The sequence below is a fragment of the Ovis canadensis genome, chromosome 14, assembly GCF_042477335.2.
Source record: "Ovis canadensis isolate MfBH-ARS-UI-01 breed Bighorn chromosome 14, ARS-UI_OviCan_v2, whole genome shotgun sequence".
Classification (NCBI taxonomy): Eukaryota; Metazoa; Chordata; class Mammalia; order Artiodactyla; family Bovidae; genus Ovis; species Ovis canadensis.
The window spans coordinates 15985033-16003976 of NC_091258.1; the positions used below are offsets into that span (position 1 = coordinate 15985033).

Sequence of the window (18944 nt, forward strand, 5' to 3'; positions counted from 1 at the left end):
ATCAGCTCTGTATTCCGGTGTGACGGATATTCTATTTTCATGGACTCCAATCTGCTTCCCTGTCCTTCCCAGAGGTTCTGTGACCCTTCTCCCTCCTTTTCAATATTTTTTGAGCACTTGTTGGCTTTCATGTCTTGAATTTAAGACTAGCTCTTACATATCCACATCTTCCCCCTTCGCCTACCCCCTACCTCCTTTTTTAAAATCCAGCCTCTGTTTCATAAGACCCTCTGCCGGCAGAGCCAGGTGCTGTAGCTTGCAGCTAGGAATTGTATTTTGTTCTCCTCCAGGGCCTGGCACAGAAGGACCACAGGGAGACAGCCACCCTAGAGCCTTTTTTCTTCCAAGCTCCTGGCAAGCTTTATCTGGTTACATCCACCCCGTGACTTGCCCTCCAGGCACTGATCTTGCTGCCAGCCTCTTGCTCTGCCACACGCTCTGCCTGGCTTGCTGCCCAGGCCTGCCCAGCCTTCTTTCCCTGCACTTTGCCTGCTCACTGCCTCCCTCCAGGCTTATCCAGGAAGCTCCCTAGATTCTGCACTCTGAACCCCGAGCTTACCACTTCCCACATCTTACCTCGCAGCTGCGGTCCTAGCTACGGCCAACTGCTGAGCCCTTGGGCAAACAGGATGGGAAAATCTGACCCTTCTTGGTCCAGGAAACAGGTTTCTGCAAGCCTGATGCACCCTCTCCTCCCCAATGTGGTCTCAGAGCAAACCCCTCTCCTTCTCTTCAATCTCCTTCTCCTCCTGTAGCCTTGGACAAGCCCCTTCACTTTTGCATTTTGCTTCTCCAACTTTATAGGCCGTAAACTCTAATTTGTAACATACAGGTTAAATATGTTTATTTCTGTAAGTAGGAGCTTTCCCATCAGGACAAATCAAAGGTTCACCTTACTTAGGCAGGTGATGGGGCCGTATGGGCTCCTGGGAGATTGGGTCAGAGAGAGACTAAGGGGAGACCCCAAGATAGAGGCTTGGCTGATTTCTTGCTGAAGACACAGATGAATATAAAAGCATTGGCTTTGGTGGCACGTGGTGCCAGAGGATTTGGGGGAACAGAGTCTGGGGGGGTGCCGTCGATGGGGAGATGTACTGACTTCAGGGGCCAGCTGGCCACAGTACCCCTCCAGTCCCAGGTAGGGCTGGGCCAGCCTTCTCAGCTGCAGGATGAAGCATCCTGAGGGAGACTGAGAGGGAAAGAAAGTGCTGGAGAAGGAGCCAAGTCGTCTGAACTTATTCCCCCGTGCTCAGAAGGGGGGGAACCAGTCTGCTTTCTATGAAGAGTGTTCCTGTCCGGAATTCAGCTCCTACGTGCTGTTGCTTAATCACTTCAGCCACGTCTGACTCTTTGCCCCCACGGCTCCTCTGTCCATAGGATTCCCCAGGCAAGAATAGTGGAGCGGATTGCCATGTGCTCCTCCAGGGGAATCTTCCCCACCTAGGGAGGGATCAAACCTGCGTCTCCTGCACTGCGGGCAGATCCTTTACTGCTGAGCTACCAGGGGAAATCATTCAGCTCCTAAAGAGGACTGGAAAGAAAGAAGGGGGCAGAAAGAAACTAGTTTGGGAACTCGGTCCTGGCCTGCTACAGGCGGGACCTCCCAAACTCTGGGCCACTGCGTGCCCAGCCCCTTCGGCACCACGCGTGGGTCTCCTGGCCCCGGTGACCGCCAGCCGCAGCTGGGGGCCTCCGCTACGGCCCGGGGCGCTCAGCAGTGGACGAGGCCCAGCTGAAGCTGCTCGGGCCGCGCGGCAGCACCAGGTCCAGGCTGAGGTCGCGCTGCTCGTCCTCGGAGAACACTGGCCGGTAGCCCAGCAGCTGCAGCGCGCCGGCACACAGCTCCTGCACGCGGCGGATCTTGGCGAAGGGCAGGGCGTGGCGCCAAGCCTGTGAGACGTTGAGCGCGTCCCTTGACGTGGTCTTGAAGGCCTCGCGGCGTGCGCCGGGCCCGGCGCCGTGGGTGATGTTGTGGATCCAGGCCTCGAGCTGCGGCGTGAGGCTCAGGCCCGTGAAGGCGTACAGCTCTCGGATCTCCTGCAGCGGCGCCCGCGCCAGATCCTCGAAGCGCACCAGGCGGTAGCGGCCGCGCAGGGCGGGCGGCGGCTTGCGTGTGGCAGCCTCGGCGATGCGCACGTGGCTACGGCACACCTCGCGCACCACGCGCAGGTCTGGGTCAGCCTCCACCCACTTGCCGTTGGTGCCCAGCACAATGCCGTTGTCGCGCGCCAGTGCCTTGGCCGTCTGCTCGCGCGAGCGCAGCACGGCGCGCGGGTCGCGCACCAGGTGCACGATGCGCAGGTGGAGTGCTGGGTCGCTGAGCAGCGGGTAGAGCACCTGCAGGTTGAAGAAACGCACCTCCTTGAGCACCACGTGGCTGTAGGAGCGGCAGGCCTCCTGTGCGAGGCTGAAGGGCCGCCGCGCGCACAGCGGCTTGCACACCGCCTCGCTGCTGATGGCGCCGCGCGGGAAGGCGCTGCAGGCGGGCGGCGAACACAGAGCCCGGCTCTCCGCCCACTGGAAGAGGTCCGACAGGTTGCGCCTCCATGGCAGGTAAGCGTCAAACACATCCATGTCGCACAGGAAGACCGAGCGCACCAGATCACGCACCGCCATGTGCAGCGCCAAGGCGCTGCCCTGCGACAGGGCGGCCCACACATGCCATGCGGGCTCCATCAGGTAGAAGACGTCGGGGTGCTGGCTGAAGAGCTGGCCCACGAAGGACGAGCCCGAGCGCCACGAGGACAGCACCAGCACGTGCACCCGCTCCTCGCTACTCGCCGCAGGCGGCAGCCTGGGCCGGGAGACCAGGAAGAGCAGGAGACCGGTCTGCGCCAGCAGGAGCGCGGTTACCGCCGTGCTGGAGACGCGCCGCAGCCACATGCCGCCGGCCAGAGACCTGCAGAGGGAGCAGGCAGTAGCTGTCGGGGACCAGGGGCCGCTTGCCCATCCCACATCCCACATCCTGTCTGGGGCTGCCGGGGAACAGCTCTGGAACTTGCCCACCGCCCCAGGGAGACCACATCACTGAGGACCTCCCAAGTCAGGAGTGTGACTTGAAGGCATGTGCAGTGTTTGCAGAGCCAAACGCCAGTTGCACAAGACTATGGGCAATGTTTTTCCCTTTGTCTCCTTTTCTCCCCTAGCCCTTTTCTTTCTCAGGGGGAACATATATGTAAACTGGAAGTCCTGCTTTTTGCTTAAAATTACTTATAGGGGAGCAATTTTAGGTTGTTTACCTAAATAGCTTGCTGGGTGATTTAGCAGAGCCTTCCCAACTGCGCCACTTCCTAGCATAATATCTCAGACCAAAGGCTTCACTGCTCTGTGACTCAGTTCACCCATCTGTAAAAGGGGGTTCATCTTGGTCCTGGAGTATTGGGATGAGCCCGGAGGGCTGGGGCATGTACTAATTCCCAGAACTGAAAACTTGCACTTTCTGCGAAGTGTGCTTCTGTAGCGTTTGACTTTTTAAATAAGCAGATACTACTTTTGCTATTACAAATAAATAGACAAAAAACAGCAACTGTTGCTCTCACCCATGGACCGTGAAGTCCTGCAGGAAGCACGGATTCCCAAGGGAGGAGATCCTTCTGGATTGGTGGGACTTGGCAGAAGAAACCAGTTAAGTGAGAGGTAGGACGGAGCCAGAGAAGGGGAGAGATGAGGGCAGAGTCAGGCCCCTTTCCATGCTGAGGTTACTTACTGCTGCCCGGGCTGCTGAGAGGGCCGCCCACCTCGATCACAGGTCCATGGGAGAGGCCTGGAGGTTTCTCAGGGCCTGGGAAGGCAGGAGAGGGCTGGGTCAGATGGCCCCGGGTGCTGCGAGGGCTCTGGGTTCCCAGACTGACAGAAGTTCCCCTCGGGTGGGAGTCTAGTTTCCCTTCCCCTGGCTGGAGCTGGCCAGGGACGAGCAGGTGGCTGGATACATTTTCCCAGATGGAAGTGAAATGAAAGTCTCTCCTGCTGGGTTTGAGTCTCTCTGATGCCACTCAGGAGCTAGGAGACCTGGGACAAATGACTTAAGTTCTCCAAGACTCAAGTTTCCTCCTCTGTAAAATGGGGATGATAACATTTGACCTTAAGGTTGCCGAGAGGAATGCTGCTACAAACACGTACGAGGAAAGGGGCTTGGTAAAGCACCACACATACCCCCTGTTACTGATGTAGTGTTCAGCTGTATCTGAGAGGAGGAACCATGGGGAGTCTCCACCCAGAGAAGACCCCTGAGGTCACCTATGCTTAGAATCCCAGCATCTCCCAGACCCCCTGCAGCCCCCGAACATGCCTGAGTCCTTTAGTGGATCTTAAGAATGTCCCAGGGTGCAGGGGGAAAGATAAACTGGGGCACTGAGATTGACATATACACACTACTATATATAAGAGAGATAACTAATAAAAACCTACTAAAGCACAGTACCCCACGTCCAAGGTCGGGGCAGCGGCCAAGAGTGCCAGGCTGCGACAGTGCAGGAACGGCCAAGAGGACCTACCCGCATCCAAGGTCGGGGCGGCGGCCGAGAGTGCCAGGCTGCGACGGCACAGGAATGGCCGAGAGGAGCCACCACATGCCTGAGGTCAGGGGCAGCGGCCGGGAGGAGCAACCCCATGTCCAAGGAGCATTGGCTGTGTGGGCGCAGGAGGGCCTAGAGGAGCTACTCCACGTTCAACGTCAGGAGGGGCGGTGGTGAGGAGATACCCCTCACCCAAGGTAAGGAGCAGTGGCTGCGCTTTGCTGGAGCAGCCGTGAAGAGATACCCCACGTCCAAGGTAAGAGAAACCCAAGTAAGACGGTAGGTGTTGCAAGAGGGCATCAGAGGGCAGACACACTGAAACCATAATCACAGAAAACTAGTCAGTCTAATCACACTAGGACCACAGCCTTGTCTAACTCAATGAAACTAAGCCATGCCCTGTGGGGCCATCCAAGACGGGCGGGTCATGGTGGAGAGGTCTGACAGAATGTGGTCCACTGGAGAAGGGAATGGCAAACCACTTCAGTATTCTTGCCTTGAGAACCCCATGAACAGTATGAAAAGGCAAAATGATAGGATACTGAAAGAGGAACTCCCCAGGTCAGTAGGTGCCCAATACGCTACTAGAGATCAGTTGGGAAATAACTCCAGAAAGAATGAAGGGATAGAGCCAAAGCAAAAACAATACCCAGTTGTGGATGTGACTGGTGATAGAAGCAAGGTCTGATGCTGTAAAGAGCAATATCGCATAGGAACCTGGAATGGTAGGTCCATGAATCAAGGCAAATTGGAAGTGGTCAAACAAGAGATGGCAAGAGTGAACGTCGGCATTCTAGGAATCAGCGAACTAAGATGGACTGGAATGGGGGAATTTAACTCAGATGACCATTATATCTACTACTGCAGACAGGAATCCCTCAGAAGAAATGGAGTAGCCATCATGGTCAGCAAAGTGAAAGTGAAGTCGCTTAGTCGTGTCCAACTCTTTGCGACCCCGTGGACTGTAGCCCACCAGGCTCCTCTGTCCATGGGATTCTCCAGGCAAGAATACTGGAGTGGGTTGCCATTTCCTTCTCCAGGGGATCTTCCCAACCCAGGGATTGAACCCGGGTCTCCTGCATTGCAGGCAGACGCTTTATCCTCTGAGCCACCAGGGAACTTAATGGTCAGCAAAAGAGTCCGAAATGCAGTACTTGGATGCAATCTCAAAAACAACAGAATGATCTCTGTTTGTTTCCAAGACAAACCATTTAATATCACAGTAATCCAAGTCTATGCCCCAACCAGTAATGCTGAAGAAGCTGAAGTTGAACGGTTCTATGAAGACCTATAGACCTTTTAGAACTAACACCCAAAAAAGATGTCCTTTTCATTATAGGGGACTGGAATGCAAAAGTAGGAAGTCAAGAAACACCTGGAGTAACAGACAAATTTGGCCTTGGAGTACGGAATGAAGCAAAGGCTAAGGCTAATAGAGTTTTGCCAAGAGAACGCACTGGGCATAGCAGACACCCTCTTCCAACAGCACAAGAGAAGACTCTACATATGGACATCACCAGCTGGTCAACATCGAGATCAGATTGATTATATTCTTTGCAGCCAAAGATGGAAAAGCTCTATACAGTCAGCAAAAACAAGACCAGGAGCTGACTGTGGCTCAGATCATGAACTCCTTATTGCCAAATTCAGACTCAAATTGAAGAAAGGAAGGAAAACCGCTAGACCATTCAGATATGACCTAAATCAAATCCCTTATGATTATACAGTGGAATTGAGAAATAGATTTAAGGGCCTAGATCTGATAGACAGAATGCCTGATGAACTATGGATGGAGGTTCGTGACTTTATACAGGAGACAGGGATCAAGACCATCCTCATGGAAAAGAAATGCAAAAAAGCAAAATGGCTGTCTGGGGAGGCCTTACAAATAGCTGTGAAAGGAAGAGAAGTGAAAAGCAAAGGAGAAAAGGAAAGATATACCCATCTGAATGCAGAGTTCCAAAGAATAGCAAGAAGAGATAAGAAAGCCTTCCTCAGCAATCAATGCAAAGAAATAGAGGAAAACAACAGAATGAGAAAGACTAGAGATCTCTTCAAGAAAATTAGAGATACCAAGGGAACATCTCATGCAAAGAGGGGCTTGATAAAGGACAGAAATGGTATGGACCTAACAGAAGCAGAAGATATTAAGAAGAGGTGGCAAGAATACACAGAAGAACTGAACAAAAAAGATCTTCACAACCCGGATAATCACGATGATGTGATCACTCACCTAGAGCCAGACATCCTGGAACGTGAAGTCAAGTGGGCCTTAGGAAGCGTCACTACAAACAAAGCTAATGGAGGTGATGGAATTCCAGTTGAGCTGTTTCAAATCCTGAAAGATGATGCTGTGAAAGTGCTGCACTCAATATGCCAGCAAATTTGGAAAACTCAGCAGTGGCCACAGGACTGGAAAAGGTCAGTTTTCATTCCAATCCCAAAGAAAGGCAATGCCAAAGAATGCTCAAACTACTGCACAATTGCACTCATCTCATACGCTAGTAAAGTCATGCTCAAAATTCTCCAAGCAAGCCTTCAGCAATACGTGAACCATGAACTTCCAGATGTTCAAGCTGGTTTTAGAAAAGGCAGAGGAACCAGAGATCAAATTGCCAACATCCGCTGGATCATGGAAGAAACACGAGAGTTCCAGAAAAACATCTATTTCTGCTTTATTGACTATGTCAAAGCCTTTGACTGTGTGGATCACAATAAACTGTGGAAAATTCTGAAAGAGATGAGAGTACCAGACCACCTGACCTGCCTCTTGAGAAACCTATATGCAGGTCAGGAAGCAACAGTTAGAACTGGACATGGAACAACAGACTGGTTCCAAATAGGAAAAGGAGTATGTCAAGGCTATATATTGTCACCCTGCTTATTTAACATGCAGAGTACATCATGAGAAACGCTGGGCTGGAAGACTCACAAACTGGAATCAAGATTGCCAGGAGAAATATCAATAACCTCAGATATGCAGATGACACCACCCTTATAGCAGAAAGTGAAGAGGAACTAAAAAGCCTCTTGATGAAAGTGAAAGAGGAGAGCAAAAAAGTTGGCTTAAAGCTCAACATTCAGAAAACAAAGATCATGGCATCTGGTCCCATCAGTTCATGGCAAATAGATGGGGAAACAGTGGAAACAGTGTCAGACTTTATTTTTTGGGGCTCCAAAATCACTGCCGATGGTGACTGCAGCCGTGAAATTAAAAGACGCTTACTTCTTGGAAGGAAAGTTATAACCAACCTAGATAGCATATTCAAAAGCAGAGACATTACTTTGCCAACAAAGGTCCGTCTAGTCAAGGCTATGGTTTTTCCAGTGGTCATGTATGGATTTGAGAGCTGGACTGTGAAGAAAGCTGAGCGCCGAAGAATTGATGCTTTTGAACTGTGGTGTTGGAGAGGACTCTTGAGAGTCCCTTGGACTGCAAGGAGATCCAACCAATCCATTCTAAAGGAGATCAGCCCTGGGTGTACTTTGGAAGGAATGATGCTAAAGCTGAAGCTCCAGTACTTTGGCCACCTCATGCAAAGAGTTGACTCATTGGAAAAGACTCTGATGCTGGGAGGGATTGGGGGTAGGAAGAAAAGGGGATGACAGAGGATGAGATGACTGGATGGCATCACCGACTCGATGGACGTGAGTCTGAGTGAACTCCGGGAGATGGTGATGGACAGGGAGGCCTGGCGTGCTGCGATTCATGGGGTCGCAAAGAGTTGGACATGACTGAGCAACTGAACTGAACTGAACTGGAAGCAAAGTACTCTGTAATAACCTATATGGGAATAGAATCTAAAAAAGAGTGGATATAGATGTAATCATTCATTCATTTTGCCATACAGCAAAAACTAACACAACATTGTAAATCAACTATACTCCAATACAAACTAATTAAGAAAGAATGTCCCACAGAGGGTCCTACAGAATGAAAGGAACACCAAGCCCAGCTCCCACAACCCCAGGTCCCAGAGTTTTTTCCTCTTTGCACTGTTCTTCCTGCAGCAATCTCAAGGATGAGCCGCTTGGGAAGAGAAGGATCTGGAAGTTTCCTCTTTCCTTTCACAGTATTTGCTCCCCACGGAGACGCCATCACTGGCCACGTCACCACTGAGGGCAGCTGGCATCTAGACTGTGAGCACAGACCCCTCTCGACTCCCCCCCTTATCAGGGGCTTGCAGGATGCCCAACAGCTCTTGTTTCCCACTCGGTTCCCCCCGGAAGACCTGGACAGCAGCCACCCGCCTGCTCTGCACACATTACCTCCTCTCCTGGAGGTTGTGTTTCTCAAGAACAGGGCACAGGAGTGGGAGGAAATTCTAACTCCTCTTTACTGACATAAAGAGCTCAAGGGCTAGGTGATTTGGGGTTTCCCTGGTGGCTTAGTGGTAAAGAACCCACCTGCCAATGCAAGAGATGCAGGTTCAATCCCTGGGTTGGGAAGATGCCCTGGAGAAGGGAATGGCAGCCCACTCCAGTATTCTTGCCTGGAAAATCCCATGGACAGAGGAGCCTGGTGGGCTACAGTCCATGGGGTAGCAGATATGACTTAACAACTAAGCACGCGTATACAGCTAGGTGATTTAACTCAACAGCTCCTGAGGTGGGCATTATGATCTCAATTTTTTATTTAGTTTAATTTATTTATTTTGGCCACAGCACTTGGCTTGTCGGCTCCCAATTTCTCGATCAGGGATCAAACCCAGGCCCTTGGCAGCGAGAGCTTGGAGTCCCAACCATTGGACTGCCAGGGAATTCCCTATGATCTCAGTTTTTTAGACGAAGGACCCAAGGTTTGGAGAGACAGCAAGGGACCCCAACCCAGGACTTACTTCGAGGTTTCTGGCACTTTCTGATCATAGGCTGCTGGCCTCTCCCTGTGGCTGGGAGATCGTGCAGAACACAGGACCCTGACACTTGGGCCCAAACACAGCTGCCCAGGCTCGCCTCGCCCTCCCCTGGTAAGGAGGATCTCACCCCCAGGCCAAGATGCTTGTTACCTGTACTCCAGGGATGCCAGAAGTCTTCTTAGGTGACTCACACTATACAGGAACTGTTATCTGATCCTCTGATTGGAACTCAAGAACTATGAAGCAGACGGAAATATTCTGCGCATGCAGGGTGTCCAGAGAATCCAGGTCCCGGCTGGGCGTTTTCTGAGAAGGCAGCTTACATTCAGCACACCACCAACTGGCCCAGGGTTCAAGTGAGGAAGAACATGTCAGGCAGGCACTGGGATGTGTATTTCATCTTCTTGATTGAATTTTATTCTCCCCAAGTCCCTAGAAGGTAAAAATCACCCTGTGTGTTTTAGCTGAGGCAATGGGGCTGAGAGACATGAACACACAGCTGGTGAGGGGTAGGGCAGGGGTTTCAATCCAAGTGCCAGGCCCCCAGTATGGGGCTCTGGGTGGCCCCATTCCTACACCTTTGCCCAATGAAGCTCCTCGCTCTGGAAGGGTCATCTGCCTCTCCTATGAATCCTTTGTAATATTTTGTGGGCACATATTTATTATTTGTCTAATTTTTGAAACGGTGATACATAGAAGTGGTACAAAATTCTGTGTGTGTGGAGTTTTCTCCTTTTGGGAACCTTCCTACACTGTTGGTGAAAATCGTATTACTAAGCTGGTATAACCACTATGGAGAAGAGTATGGAGATTTCCCAAAAAACAAAAAATACAGCTACCATATGATCCAGCAATCCCATTCCTGGGCATATACCTGAAAAGACAACTCTAATTAAAAAGATACATGCACCCCAATATTCATTTGTTGTTGTTGTTAAGCAACCTGAAGGTGCATAAACAGATAAAGAAGATAAGGTACATATATCCAATAGAATATTTCCAAGCCTTAAAAAGAATAAAATAATGCTATCTGCCGCAACACAGATGGGCCTAGAGAGTATCATACTAAGTCAGACAGAGAAACACAAATACCTTATGATAGCACTTATATGTGGAATCTAAAAAAAAGAATGATACAAATGAACTTACTTACAAGACAGAAATAGACGTACAGACATAGAAAAAAAAAATTGTGGTTACCAAAGGGATGAGGGGGATAAATTGGAAATTTGGGATTAACAGATATATACTACTATATATAAAATAAATAATAAGGACCTACTGTATAGCACAGGGAACTATATTCAATATTTTGTAATAACCTGTACTGGAGAAGAATTATATATACATATAAATAAATTATATATATAAATAAAAATAAATAAAAGTTTTAAAGTGTACAAGACCTAAAAGAAAACAGCATATACATACTAGAAATTCTGTAAATATCCTAAAATTTTATATGAAATTCTTTATTGTATGTTCATGTACTATTTCCTTCATTCTGTAAACATTTATTCTGTGGCTATTATGTGCAAAGCATGAAAGTAAATATTGACATGTGGCCACTGCCTTCAGCTTAATTTCTAGCTGAGAAGGTCACCATGAAGCAAGTGATCATTTAACCACAAGCATAGTAAGTATCCAAGGGGTCACAAAGAGTTGGACATGATGAGCAACTGAACTGAACTGATCGGAAGTGTAATAAGGGGCAAGGACAGTGCTGTGGGAGCCTGCAGCTAGGAGCAAGCAGAGGAGTCTTTCCTTAGCCAAGTGCTTTTTGAACCGGGATCTGATGGCTGAGCAGGGAATACCTGTGGGAAGGGCTGTGTGAGGGAGCAGGCGGAGAGAAGAGGTTAGTATGTCAGATGAAGGAGCATCTCTGAAGGCTCCGAGAAGGAGCATTTCATGTTCAAGGGTCAGAGGAAGGCCAGAGAGGCTGTAGGTACAGTATCTAAATGAAAAAAAAAAGTCATCCCACTGAACCCAGCCCCATTCGTGGCAGATTTTCTGTTAAAGAAAGCAAACCCTGGTGCACATGCTTTCCCAGGCCTCTCACAGCTGAGCACTGCTGATGGCATCACAGCCCAGGATTTCCAACTTGGACTTGTCCTATTCTACGCAGTCTACCCAGAGCTGCTCCTTGAATTTCCCCAAACCTCTTTTATTCCCTCCTCCTCACTATATACAGAACATCATTAGTGTACAATTATAATTAGAGAAATAGTTCCTGCCTCCAGGCATCTGAAACAAACTTAGTTCAGTAAGAAGTACATGAAGAGGAAAGTGTCAGGATTTCCCTGGTGGTCCAGCAGTTAGGACTCGGCACTTTCCATACCAAGGGCCAGGGTTCAATCCCTGGTCAGGGAATTTAAGATCCCGCAAGCCACCAGGCATGGCCAAAAAAAGGAAAGTGTTCTACTAACTGAAGCATATTGTTTCTGTAAATATAGTAATTTGGAGGGAAGAAAAAGGGACTAAGAGGAAGAAATAGGGCTCTGTCCTGTTTGCTATGGGCTTCCCTTGTGGCTTAGATGGTAAAGAATCCGCCTGCAATGTGGGAGACCTGGGTTCAATCCCTGGGTTGGGAAGATACCCTGGAGGAGGGAATGATAACCCACTCCAGTATTCTAGCCTGGAGAATCTCCATGGACAGAGGAGCCTGGCAGGGTATAGTCCATAGGGTCACAAAGCTCAGACATGACTGAGCTTTCTATAATAATAGCTAATATGATAGCCCATAGAAAAATGCCAATCAATTTTATCAAAAGGCCTGGAGGGACTTTGTTTTGTATCCAAGATTAGCAAGATTAGCTTTCCAGTAGTAGAGAGCTGTGTATTCAGGCTACTAAGACACACTGCCCATGGCACATGGGAGAACATGGAACTGGTCCTGCATTGAGAGGTACAGTTTTTTAATGTCTGTCCTTTCAGAAACAGTAGCTGTGTACTCATAAATTCAGTGCCTACAAACTATAAGGCAGAGTATGTGGGCTCAGTTGCTCATTAAAAAAAAAAAAAAAAAGTAAGCCTGATGCCACATTTCAGGACGTAGAGATTGCAAAAATCTTTTTTTTTTTCCAAATTAAAAATAACCTAATATTAAGATCACTGAATTGCTTAAAAAAAAAAAAGTTAAGAATCCTGCCAGAGTAAGACAATAAGTGTCATGTCAGGGATTGCCTCAAAGCCTGAGTGAGATGATATTAATAGATATTTGCTGAATTGATATCAGGCACTCTGATCCAAATCCGAAGGGAGTGATCCTCCACTTGTCCTGTATTTCTTTCTGCCGAGCATCTTAACATTATGATGGCTTCTAGTCATCCCTGACTAGCTCTTGGTCTGAGACAGAGAAGGAGCCCCCACTCTCTCCGATGTGCCGATGGGAACACTGAGCTACAGGGCAGGCCTCACAGGAGGTGCAGGAGGACAGGGATCTGCCCTCTGGGGCTGCTCCAGCTGCTCCAGCCTGCAGCTCCTCTCTCCAGTGTCTCCCAGCCCTGCAGTCTAAGGCAGTGAAAGGTAATCCTAGGTACCACTCCGGCTCAGATTTCTCTCAGTTTGGCATCAGCTGCAGGCCATTCTGTTCAAGAATCCCAAAGGCTAAAGAAAAGAGATTTCAGATGAGGCATGCGTGGACCTGAGGCATCAAGGGCCACCCCTGGAGACGAACCAGCTCTGATGGAGCCCAGGGTATCTGCTGGAGAGAAGGCTGACGCGGAGGGCAAGAAAGACGAGGAAAGACGAGAAGGGAGAGAAAAAAGAACAAGAGACAGGGAGGGGAGAGAGAGGAGAAAGACGGATGCCTGTGGTGGTGTGGGAATCACGGAACACCACCTGTGAGGGCTTCCTACATACCAAGCCTTTCCCACCCATCTTCCTCTGAAGATCAGATCAGGATTATCTCACAACAATCCTATGAGGTGCATCTGATGGGCTACCCTATTTTACAGAATAGGAAACTGAGGCTTAGAAGGATTCAGGAACTTGACTAAAGAAGAGGAAGCTGAGGCTTAGAAAAGTTCAGGAACTTGCCCACACAGCAACAGTCAGAATTTGAACTCCAGCTGTCTAACTTTAGAGCACTTCATGACATAATGCTGAGTGAAAAAAAACACAGCAAAACATTCCGTGTGTTAAAAATACGTGAATATCAAAGGATACCATCAAGAAACTGAAATGATATCCACAGAGGGGAGAAAATATTTGCAAATCATATAAATAGCAAAGGACTTGTACCCACACATAAAGAGCTCTTACAACTGAACAATAAAAAAAACCTGATTTTAAAATAAGCAACATATTTGAGTGGATATTTCTCTGGAGAAGATGGACACATGGTCTATAAATGCATGAAAAGATCCTTGATAGCTTCAGTCATTAGGAAAATGCAAATCAAAACTGCATTGGGTCACCAGTTCCCATCCTCTAGCTTGGCTGTAATAATAAAGACAGATAATAGCAAGTGTTGGTGAGAATATGGTGAAACTGCAACCCTCACAGAGTGCTGGTGGGAATGTAACGTGGTGGATTGCTGTGGAAAGCAGGTCATCCCTCAAGGAAGCATAGAATTACCATGTGATCCAGCAATTCTACTCTAAAATACGCAAATCCAAGAGAACCAAAAATATATGTCTACACAAAAACGTGCTCATGAACTTTCACAGCAGCATTAATCATAATAGCCCCAAAGTGGGACTGTCCTATATGCCTATCAGTTGATGAATGGATAAACAAAATGCGGCGCACTCATATAACTGAATATTCTCTGGCAGTAGGAAGGAATGAAGCACTGATAATGTGCCGCAAGACAGAAGAACCTTCAGGTGGTTAACGCACAAGACTGAATATGCTATAAACCAGTGAACTGGACCCTTAAAACAACTTCAAAGAATGTGAATTATATCTCAATAAAGCTGTTACTTAAACAAACAAAGACCAAAATGATTTAGTATAGGAAGAAATCCAGAAGGATGCATGCTGAATATTGGTGGTTATTCTGTGGCCAGATTACAGGTCATTTTTTTCTTGTTTTATCACTTTGTCAATCATTAACAATCAGGTCTGTTTCATCAATTCAAAGAGGCATGGGTGGGGTTTGCTGACTTAGCTTTTATTGCAGGAAGAGAGGCACCCCCAAGCCATCTTCCAGCTGACCTGAGTGCCTAGGTGGCTAGAGGGGAGGGGCGTGGGATGGAAAACTACCTGGCCTTTGTGAAGGGCTCCAACCCATACTCAGCCTCAGAGCTCTGGGCTGGGGCAGGCGGTGGTGAAGACGTGCTTGGCCCTAAGCCCAGCCACATCTGCCATTCCCCTGCTGGCCCTGGGGAGCAGCTGTGTGGCATCAGCCGGAGGTAGGGAGGCTCCAGTCACAGAGCCCGGATGCTGCTGGAGTAACCAGACCCGCCTGCAGGAACCTACTGGGAAGTGAAATCAAGTTAGTCTGGGAAAGGAGCTTCAAGTCTCCTTGGCTCAGAGCCATGTGCGGGGCTTTCAGAGCAGATGAGCAGATACCAATACAGAAACTTTTTTCCAAGGCTCTGAACTTTGGGGATCCCCAAAGCACACCTTACACAACACCTAACTTGGTCTAAATCACTGCACCTTACAAGAAAAAAAAGAAAAAAAAAATAAATCACTGCACCTGACAGGAGGGGCCTCAAGTCTGGGACTCCCCCTCTCCTGCAGTAACACTCGTGGGGAATAGAGGGTGCGTATTCCTCTCTGGCACCCAACCCCCAGGTGTGGGCTGAGCCCTCTTATGCAGGGATCATCTGGAATGTTCTCTGGTTTATTTTTCTTAATCTCTTATTTTGATTCATTTATTTTTAAAAAGTCATTTTTAAAAGACTCATTTAAAAGAGTCATTAATTCATTTTTTAAAAAGACTAAATCATTTTTATCAGTCAATGGCATGGAAAGAAAAAAGGAAGGGATTATTTTAGAAGAAAACAGCTTGGTCCAGTCACTGAGCTGCCGCCAAGGACTCAGCAGACTCCCTTTCGAGCCTCCTCTCTTCCTGATGCTACTTCCCAAGGCTCCATATCCCCTGCCCACCGTCTCCCTCGGCCGCCTTCAATTGTATTTATGTCCACTATCCAGAACCTCCATTCTTTGGACCCCTTTGCTGATGCAAGTAAGGGTGCTTATCTGCCTCCTGCTGGCACTGAGGATTATATCCATATAAGGATTCAACGAAGAAACGGCAGGGGATCACTGATGATTATGATAAAAAGAATCTAGTGAAGGAGTTTAGGAAGAAATTTGCCTGCAATGGTACTGCACTGAGCATCCAGAGTATGGACAAGGAATTCAGCTACAGGGTGACCAGCACAAGAACATACGCCAGGTCCCGGTGGAGACTGGACTGGCTAAGGACAGTTCCTGGTGGAGACTGGACTGGCTAAGGACAGTTCCTGGTGGAGACTGGACTGGCTAAGGACAGTTCCTGGTGGAGACTGGCTAAGGACAGTTCCTGGTGGAGACTGGCTAAGGACGACCAGCTGAAGGTTCATGGGTTCAAGTGCTTTTGGCTCACTGAGGCTTAAGTGAGGATTTCCTTGCAATGAGTAGAATTTCCCTTTGTCCCTTGTCACAAGTTTAAAAACCTCTCAGCCTGTATAATGTAACCATCTGGGGTCTGCTTTTAACTTGGACTAGTGAAACTCCTTTCTGCAACAAACTGAACAGAGCCATGCTGTCTAGTCTTGGGGTCCCTCATTTAAACAGGGGTCAAGCAGAGGCTCCTGGCAGTGTCCAGCCTGAAACAAAGCAGCAACAGTGATGCTTCAGCCAAGTCCAGAACCCCAGGATCACAGGCGGCTATGTCTGGCCGGAAGCCCCTCAGCAGTCCGTCTGCAGAGTTCCTGTCCTGAGAATGTCACCACCTGGACAGCCCTCGATGAAGCGGAGAATGGAGGATGGGTGAGGCAGCTGTACTGCTGGAGGGAGCCTTTGGTGGTCGGGGAAAGGTCCCCTGCTGTCTCCAGTGTGACCCAATGGGCAGAGCTTAGAGCAACCAACCACCCTCTAGTGAGGGGCCAGGACATCTGGCTTGCCACCAAGGTCTTTTTGACCAGACATATCCTAAATAATCAAACTAGAAGGTGAGGCCAACCTTCTATCAAATTTCAAACCGATCTATCCGTCATAGCTGTAGAGCTTGCAACTCACTAGCAACAATGGCCCAATGCCATGCGAAGTAACAAACTGATTTTGGGTTTTTTTTCTCCCGCCCTGTTCAGTTTTAATGTTATGTAATGTATTTAAACCCTTATTTAAATAAAACTTATTTTCAGAAACAACAACAAAAAGAAAACAACACAAAACAGCCAAAGACAACATGTGTACCTTGTTTGGATTCTGATTCAGACAAACCCAGTGTGAGAAGATATCTCTGAGGTAATCAGAGAAATTTTAACATGGACTGAGTATTAGGTGATATTGGGAAATCTTTGTTAATGCTACTATCACTACAAAGAATACTCCTGTTCATGCATTTCTGTACCTAAATCCCCTGACTAGCCTAGAAGCCAGACCCTCTCTCTCTCATACCAGGTAGTGGGGTTAGCATATGGGCTAAGAGTATGAACTCTAGTTGATGACTCAGTGGGTGATCTTGAGCAAGTTGAGCAAGTTAATCTCTCTGTGCTTTTTTTTTTTTTTAAATCTATAAATAGGGGAAATAATATAACTCACCTCATGGGCTTGATTTGAAGATTAGAGGAATTAATATTAAAGCACACAGATAATGTCTGGCACATAGGCCACTGAAAAGTATTTGTTCAAGGATCTTCTAAAAATTCTGGGTCACAACTGTGTTCTATAAGTCCAAGAGAAAGCCTGTGCATAAGGAAAACTCGAAGAAAATAGCCCAACCAAGTCCAAGTGACCCTAGCAATAGAAAGAATCAAGCGTAGGCAGCAGTGGTGGTGGTGGTGATTTAGTTGCTAAGTTGTTGTCCGACTCTTGCAACCCCATGGACTATAGCCTGCCAGGCTCCTCTGTCCATGGGATTCTCCAGGCAAGAATACTGGAGTGAGTTGCCATTCCCTTCTCCAGGGAATCTTCCCAAACCCAAGAATTGAACCCAGGTCTCTTGCATCACAGGCAGATTCTTTACCAACTGAGCTACCAGGGAAGCCACACATCCCAAACAGGAGATAGTGAATCAAGGCTGAACGCCTGCCGTCTGAAGCCAGACTGGGTTAAAATTGTGCTCTACAACCAGTGGGGTGTGTCACTTTGAGCCAGTCACTCATAACCCATGGGCTTCAGCTGACTCTGAGAACGAGGCTCCAGCAGCGCCTACCATGCAGTCTGGAGAGGACTAAATGGAACAGACTAACCCTTGGCATGGCCAGGCTCACCAAGCGGCCTGCTATTCTTGTTAACTCTGGTGCTTGGCTCACTCCCTCATGGCGTCACCTCAGCCAAGTCTTTTCCGCTCTTGGGGCCTCACTTTTCCCATCCTCGAGCCTCCAGTACAAGAGGGAAGAGGAAAGAGAGTGAACATCTGCTGGGCACCTATGCTGAGGCCCAGGGAGGCAGTCTCTATTGCTGCCCGCGGTCCAGCAGCTGGGAGCAGGGCCCCCCAGACTCAAATTCAGCTGGATCTGGTTCCAAATTCATTTGCCCGAGCTGCTTTTCCTTCAGGGTTCTATGGAAAAAGCCCTTGGAGAGTTTTTTTGTTTCTGTGTGTTTTCTTTTTTTTTTTTTTTAATGAAAGCCATACCCTTTGAAACTCAAGTTGCCAAGAGACAAGGGATCCTCAAGAAATGCCCTGTGGAGCTGAAGCCCCCGGAAGACCCTTTCCAACCAGCACTTGGAAAAGGGTGATGCCCTTTTAACGTTCTCATAAAAGCCACCCTCAGCTCCAACTGGCACAGCCCACGGGGGGCTGCAAGGTCACCGTCTCCCCAGCTGGGCCCCCGGCCGCCCAGGGTGTGGGCATCCCGCGCGGAGAGAGGGCGAATCAACGTACCCCAGGCGAGGTGTTCCGGCCCGGGGGCGCGGCGCGGGGCACACGCCTCTGGCCCCAGTCTCTGCCGAGACTCCTGGACGCCGCCTTCACCCAGCTCCGTCCGCGGCCGCTGTCTCCTCGCCGGGACAGTCCGCAGGGTCGTACGGCTCTGAAGGGGCACCCGTGCCCCCGGGGCGGAGGGCGCTCCGAGAGGCGTGGACTTGGCAAGCGGGGGCCGAGATATTGGAGGCACCTGGAGAGCCAAGGCGGCGGGAGGCTGGAAACCGGCAGGAGTCCCCTAAAAAAAAGAGAGGTGTCATTGAGAATGGGATGCTGAGGGAGCCGTCCCGGGCTGGGGTGGCGTGCGGGGCAGGACGCGAAGCAGCCTCGGAGCCCCCCGGGCGCCCGGGCGCCCGGCCCCGCGCCGCGCGCTACCTGTGCGGCCGCTCGGAGCCTCGGGCTGGAGCGGAGCGCGCACAATGAGGCGCTTTCAGACGTGGCTGCGGTCCCGGAGCGGGCGGGCGGGCGCCGGGGCGGGAGGGGAGGGAGGAAAGAGCTGGTTGGCCCCCGGGCTCGGGCTAGCCTGCCCACCGCGGGCCGAGGGGCCAC

General features: G+C 49.3%; 1 protein-coding gene across 3 annotated transcripts; it reads right to left on the reverse strand.

Annotated features, from left to right (window-relative positions):
- Positions 1-818: 818 nt before the first annotated feature.
- CHST6 (carbohydrate sulfotransferase 6) lies at positions 819-18821 on the reverse strand. Of its 3 annotated transcripts, XM_069552385.1 has the most exons (5): positions 18771-18813; positions 18357-18633; positions 9521-9802; positions 3707-3781; positions 819-2899 (listed from the first exon to the last, which is right to left on the reverse strand). In XM_069552385.1, exon 5 carries the CDS (start codon positions 2881-2883, stop codon positions 1696-1698), a length of 1188 nt encoding a protein of 395 aa, XP_069408486.1. In that variant the 5' UTR covers positions 2884-2899; positions 3707-3781; positions 9521-9802; positions 18357-18633; positions 18771-18813; the 3' UTR covers positions 819-1695. The 3 variants fall into 3 exon arrangements, 2 of the variants coding, with proteins under 2 accessions (XP_069408486.1, XP_069408487.1); XR_011248986.1 differs by lacking the exon at positions 819-2899 and having other exon boundaries at positions 3540-3781; positions 9521-9710; positions 18771-18821; XM_069552386.1 differs by lacking the exons at positions 3707-3781; positions 9521-9802; positions 18357-18633; positions 18771-18813 and adding an exon at positions 3540-3612.
- Positions 18822-18944: the final 123 nt, after the last annotated feature.